We start from the raw sequence: 6,000 nt of genomic DNA on the forward strand, positions 1-6,000 counted from the left end.
GGGTTACAAAAGTATCTCCAAAAGCCTTGATGTTTATGTGTCCATGGTAAGACAGACTGTCTACAAATGGAGAAAGTTTAGCACTGTTGCTACTCTCCCTAGGCGTGGTCGTCCTGTAAAAATGACTGCAAGAGCACAGCGCAGAATGCTGCATGAGGTAAAGAAGAATCCCAGAGTGTCAGCTAAAGACCTACAGAAATCTCTGGCACATGCTAACATTTTTGTTGACAAATCTACAATAAGGAAAACATTAAACAAGAATGGAGTACATGGGAGGACACCACGGAGGAAGCCATTGCTGTCCAAAAAGAAGATTGCAGCACGTTTGAAGTTTGCAAAAGAGCACCTGGATGTTCCACAGCACTACTGGCAAAATATACTGTGGACAGACGAAACCAAGATTGAGTTGTTTGGGAAGAACACACAACACTATATGTGGAGAAAAAAAGGCACAGCACACCAACATCAAAACCTCATCCCCACTGTGAAACATGGCGGAGGGAGCAGCATGGTTTGGGGCTGCTTTGCTGCCTCAGGGCCTGGACGGATTGTTGTCATTGATAGGAAAATGAATTCCAGAGTTTATCAAGACATTTTGCAGGAAAACGTACGACCATCTGTCCGCCAACTGAAGCTCCGCAGAGGATGGGTGATGCAACAGGACAATGACCCAAAGCATACAAGTAATTCAACAAAACAATGGCTGCAACAGCACAGAATACGCCTTCTGGAGTGGCCCAGTCAGAGTCCTGACCTCAACCCGATTGAAATGCTGTGGCATGACCTTAAGAGAGCGATTCACACCAGACATCCCAAGAATATTGCTACACTGAAACAGTTTTGTGAAGAGGAGTGGTCCAAAATGACTCCAGATCGTTGTGCAGGTCTGATCTGCAACTACAGGAAACGTTTGGTTGAGGTTATTGCTGCCAAAGGAGGGTCAACCAGTTATTAAGTTCAAAGGTTCACATACTTTTTCCTCCCTGCAGTGTGAATGTTTACATTTTATGTGCAATTAAACCATGGCAACCTCTAATGTTTGTGTAGTATTATGTTCAGCAGACTGTGTTCTTCTATTGTTGTGACTTAGCTGACGTTCGGAGCACATTTTATGCCCAATTCATGCAAAACTCCACGTAATCCCAAGGGGTTCACATACTTTTTATTGCAACTGTATCTCTCTGTCTGTTTGTCTGTCTGTCTACAGTGGATATAAAAAGTCTACACACCCCTGTTAAAATGTCAGGTTTCTGTGATGTAAAAAAATTAGACAAAGATAAATCATTTCAGAACTTTTTCCACCTTTAATGTGACCTATAAACTGTACAACTCAATTGAAAAATAAACTGAAATCTTTTAGGGGGGAAGTAAACATAAAAAACTAAAATAATGCAGTTGCATTATGTGCACACCCTTTTATAACTGGGATGTAGCTGTGCTCAGAATGAAACAATCACATTCACAATCATGTTAAATAGGAGTCAGTACACACCCGCTATCATTTAAAGTGCCTCTGATTAACCCCAAATAAAGTTCAGCTGTTCTAGTTAGTATTTCCTGCCATTTTCTTAGTCGCATCCTATAGCAAAACCCATGGTCCGCAGACAGCTTCCAAAGCATCAGAGGGATCTCATTGTTAAAAGGTATCAGTCAGGAGAAGGGTACAAAAGAATTAACAAGGCATTAGATATACCATGGAACACAGTGAAGACCGTCATCATCAAGTGGAGAAAACATGGTGCAACCGTGATATCACTGAGAACTGGACGTCCCTCCAAAATGGATGAAAGACGAGAAGAAAACTGGTCTGGGAGGCTTCCAATAGGCCTACAGCAATATTAAAGGAGCTGCAGGAATATCTGGCAAGTACTGGCTGTGTGGTACATGTGACAACACTCTCCCAGATTATTTATATGTCTGGGCTATGGGGTAGAGTGGCAAGACGGAAGCCTTTTCTTACGAAGAAAAATATCCAAGCCCGGCTAAATTTTGCAAAAAACACATCTGAAGTCTCCCAAAAGCATGTGGGAAAATTTATTCTGGTCTGATGGAACCAAGGTTGAACTTTTTGGCCATAATTCCAAAAGATATATTTGGCTCAAAAACAACACTGCACATCACCGAAAGCACACCATACTCACCGTGAAGCATGGTGGTGGCAGCATCATGCTTTGGGGCTGTTTTTGTTCAGCTGGAACTAGGGCCTTAGTCAAGGTAGAAGGAATTATGAACAGTTCCAAATACCAGTCAATATCGGCACAAAACCTTCAGACTTCTGCTAGAAAGCTGAACATGAAGAGGAACTTCATCTTTCTGCATGACAATGACCCAAAGCATCCATCCAAATCAGCAAAGGAATGGCTTCACCAGAAGGAGAGTAAAGTTTTAGAATGGCCCAGCCAGAGCCCAGACCTGAATCCAATGGAAAATCTGTGGGGTGATCTGAAGAGGGCCGTGCACAGGAGATGCCCTCGCAATCTGACAGATTTGGAGTGTTTTTGCAAGGAACAGAGGGCAAATATAGCCAAGTCAGGATGTGCCGTGCTGATAGACTCATATCCAAAAAGACTGAGTGCTGGAATCACATCAAAAGGGGTATCAACAAAGGATTAGTTTAAGGGTGTGCACACTTATGCATTATTTTAGTTTTTTATTTTTACTTCTCTCCACCTAAAAGATTTCAGGTCATTGTTCAACAGAGTTGTACAGTTTATAGGTCACATTAAAGGTGGAAAAAGTTCTGAAATGATTTATCTTTGTCTCTGTCAGGGCTCCGGGTATGACCAGAGGTATGTGAACTGACGCAGGGAAACGCAGGCTTCAGATATGTTATAAACAATATAATTTATTAATACTAACAATACAAAATGCAGTGCAAGGGATCAAACAGGAGAAGTCAGCAGAGGTCAGGATCAAGCAGGGTCGGCAACAAGTCAGTCAGGCAGGAACAGGAACAGGAATGCAGGTAACAAGATACAGGGGCCCATGGAAAAACACACCAAGGCACAGACTGCAGGTCTGGCGATCCCTTAAATACACCTGCAATCAGCCTCAGGTGTTTGGCTGACTGCAGGGTTGAGTCTCTGATTGCTGAGAGCACCCGCTGGCCAGCCCTGGTACTGCAGCCCACATGGCAGGTGAGTCCCACCATTATTGGCAAGTCCATTCCTGACAGTACCTCCCCCTCAAGGAGTGGCCTCAGGACGCTCCAAACAGTCCTAGCTGGGCAAAATGTTCCACCGCCCAGGTCTGGTAACTGGCGGGATATCAAAGACTGGCACATCGGGCTGGACTCCGGGCAGAGGCACATCGGGCTGGACTCCGGGCAGAGGCACATCGGGCTGGACTCCGGGCAGAGGCACATCGGGCTGGACTCCGGGCAGAGGCACATCGGGCTGGACTCCGGGCAGAGGCACATCGGGCTGGACACCAGGCAGAATGGTACTGGTTGGAAAGAATTTTCGCTTTTTTCTGGTTTTAACTACCGGAGCACTGCAAGTAAACGCAGGTCTGCAAATGAATGGAGCAGCTGAGGACAGAGAAGAGCTGGAAGATGGAACAGAGGAGGGAGCAGCCGCCACAGAGGACCTCTCCACAGGGCCAAAGAAAGGATAGGTGCAGCAAGTGGGAGCAGGGGACTGGTATGTGGTAGTTAGCAGAGTATACTGGGCCGTCACTGGGGGTGCTGTCGGGGATGCAGGAAGAGTGCCTTGAGCAGAGGAATGACGTTGCAAGCTGACTGAGGCTGGGTGCAACAAGTGTGACCATGTCTGCAGTATGGGTTGAACAAAGCTGAGCTTACACAAAGCCTGTCTGGTCAAAGACTGTACTGCGTTTATACAATCCCTTAATACCTGTGGTGAACATGCAGCATAATGCTCCAAGAAGCAATCCACATCATCCTCTAATAACCATACCAGGGACTCTACCTGGTCTGCACTAAATGGTGGCAAAAAGTCATTCCTGCTTTCAGGGGTACCAGATGAATCCAACTCTACACAAACCTGAATCAAAGGTTGCACCTCAGAGAACTCTGTGCCCTGATCTACTAGAACATGAGCGATCCGTATACATTCTAGCAGTTGATCCCAGGTATACTCCCTCAGAGTCTGAAAAGCATATTCTCTGTCATCAAAAACCAGCAGCGACAAATACACAACCTCATCAAGATCCATCCTTCCCAGCAACAAGCCAAGATGGCTTCCCTGTGCAGCCACTTCTGGTCAGGATTGGCCTTGGTGTAATGTCAGGGCTCCGGGTATGACCAGAGGTATGTGAACTGACCCAGGGAAACGCAGGCTTCAGATATATTATAAACAATATAATTTATTAATACTAACAATACAAAACGCAGTGCAATACTAAAACATAAACACAGTGCAAACGAACCAAACCAAACCACCCACAGATAACAATACATACAATGCAAGCGTAGTCAGGCAGGCCGGTTCAATAACAATCGGGCAGGTAGGAACAGGAGGAGCAGGCAGAGAGTAGTCAGGTCACGAGCCGGGTACAGCAACTAACGGGCAGGTAGGTACAGGGGGTCAGGCAGAGAATGGTCTGGGTCACAAGCCAGGGATCAAACAGGAGAAGTCAGCAGAGGTCAGCAACAAGTCAGGCAGGAACAGGAATGCAGGTAACAAGATACAGGGGCCCATGGAAAAACACACCAAGGCACAGACTGCAGGTCTGACCATCCCTTAAATACACCTGGAATCAGCCTCAGGTGTTTGGCTGACTGCAGGGTTGAGTCTCTGATTGCTGAGAGCACCCGCTGGCCAGCCCTGGTACTGCAGCCCACAAGGCAGGTGAGTCCCACCATTATTGGCAAGTCCATTCCTGACAGTCTAATTTTTTACATCACAGAAACCTGACATTAACGGGGGTGTGTAGACTTTTTATATTCACTGTATCTAGCTATGTATCTATCATATTGATCTATCTTTCTGATATATGAATTAATTTCTTGTTCATTATGTCTCTAGTTCCAGGATTTTGGTGCTGTAGTGACTCCAGATGTTTTTGGAGATATATTCAGGTGAATACCCCAACCTTATCCCTACAAGAGGGTCACCAGAGTGTGTATTGCTTTACACTTTATGTATGTTTTTCTGCATGGATTTCAATGTAATATGTTGACAATCTCCTCTAGGTGAATTGTGTTCATGGGGTAGATTTGCAAATATTTTTTTTTCTTTCTTACTTTTTTTCTTTTTTTCTGTAAAACCTGAGGAATAATGTTAGTGCAGGAAAACCTACTGTTCCTGGATTCCTTTATATTTGGAGGAGCCTTAGAGCATAGGGGTTGACTTATTAACACTGGAGAGTGCATAGAAAATGATCACCCCTCTACACATTTTTTTGCTCTGCAGCTTGAAATGAAGACAGACACAGTTTTTGTTTTACCTAGCTGTATGTACTCAGAGAAACTTATAACATCCAAGTGAAATATATAACACCAAAATGTCAGAAAACAATAATAAAAAATCTCAAAACAGAATAATTGAGTTGGAAAAAGGATCACTCCCTTGTGTTAGTATTTTGTTGAACCACCAGCCTTTAGTCTGTTAGAATATGTCTCTACTAACATTGCACATCTAGACTTTGCAATATTTGCCTGCTCTTCTTTGCAGAACTACTCAAGTTCAGTTACATTTGATGGTGTCATGTACTTTGGTTGAAGGCCGAGTTGATGAGAGGGCTTCCCTTGCAGATCTGGTCCAAGCACCCCTGAATGTTTTGACAGAGCTACAAGGCTCAAAGAAGCATGGGTGCCTATAGCCTAATAGCAGGTAACTGCCACGGTCAGGTATGTAATCAAGGTGAGCCAGGGTCATACATAGTGAGAGAGCAGCGTGGTCAGGAGGCAGGCTGGGGTCGGTACCAGGTTAGCAAGCAGACTGAGGTCCAGTAGCAAACCGAGGTCAGCACCAGGAGATCAGGCAGAGGATAGTCAGAGGCAAACCGAGGTCAGCAGTAGGAGATCAGGCAGAGGAT

General features: G+C 44.9%; 1 protein-coding gene across 1 annotated transcript in view; it reads left to right on the top strand.

Annotated features, from left to right (window-relative positions):
* The window catches only part of LOC149440965 (uncharacterized), an 86,354-nt gene that overhangs the window by 60,102 nt on the left and 20,252 nt on the right, over positions 1–6,000 (top strand). The window contains exon 12 of the mRNA XM_089657922.1: positions 4,989–5,041. Coding sequence (XP_089514048.1) covers positions 4,989–5,041 — 53 coding nt within the window. The remainder of the gene's footprint in view (positions 1–4,988; positions 5,042–6,000) is intronic.

The sequence above is a fragment of the Staurois parvus genome, unplaced genomic scaffold (assembly GCF_062004578.1).
Source record: "Staurois parvus isolate SC_StPar_1 unplaced genomic scaffold, SC_StPar_1.0 ptg001042l, whole genome shotgun sequence".
Taxonomy (NCBI): Eukaryota; Metazoa; Chordata; class Amphibia; order Anura; family Ranidae; genus Staurois; species Staurois parvus.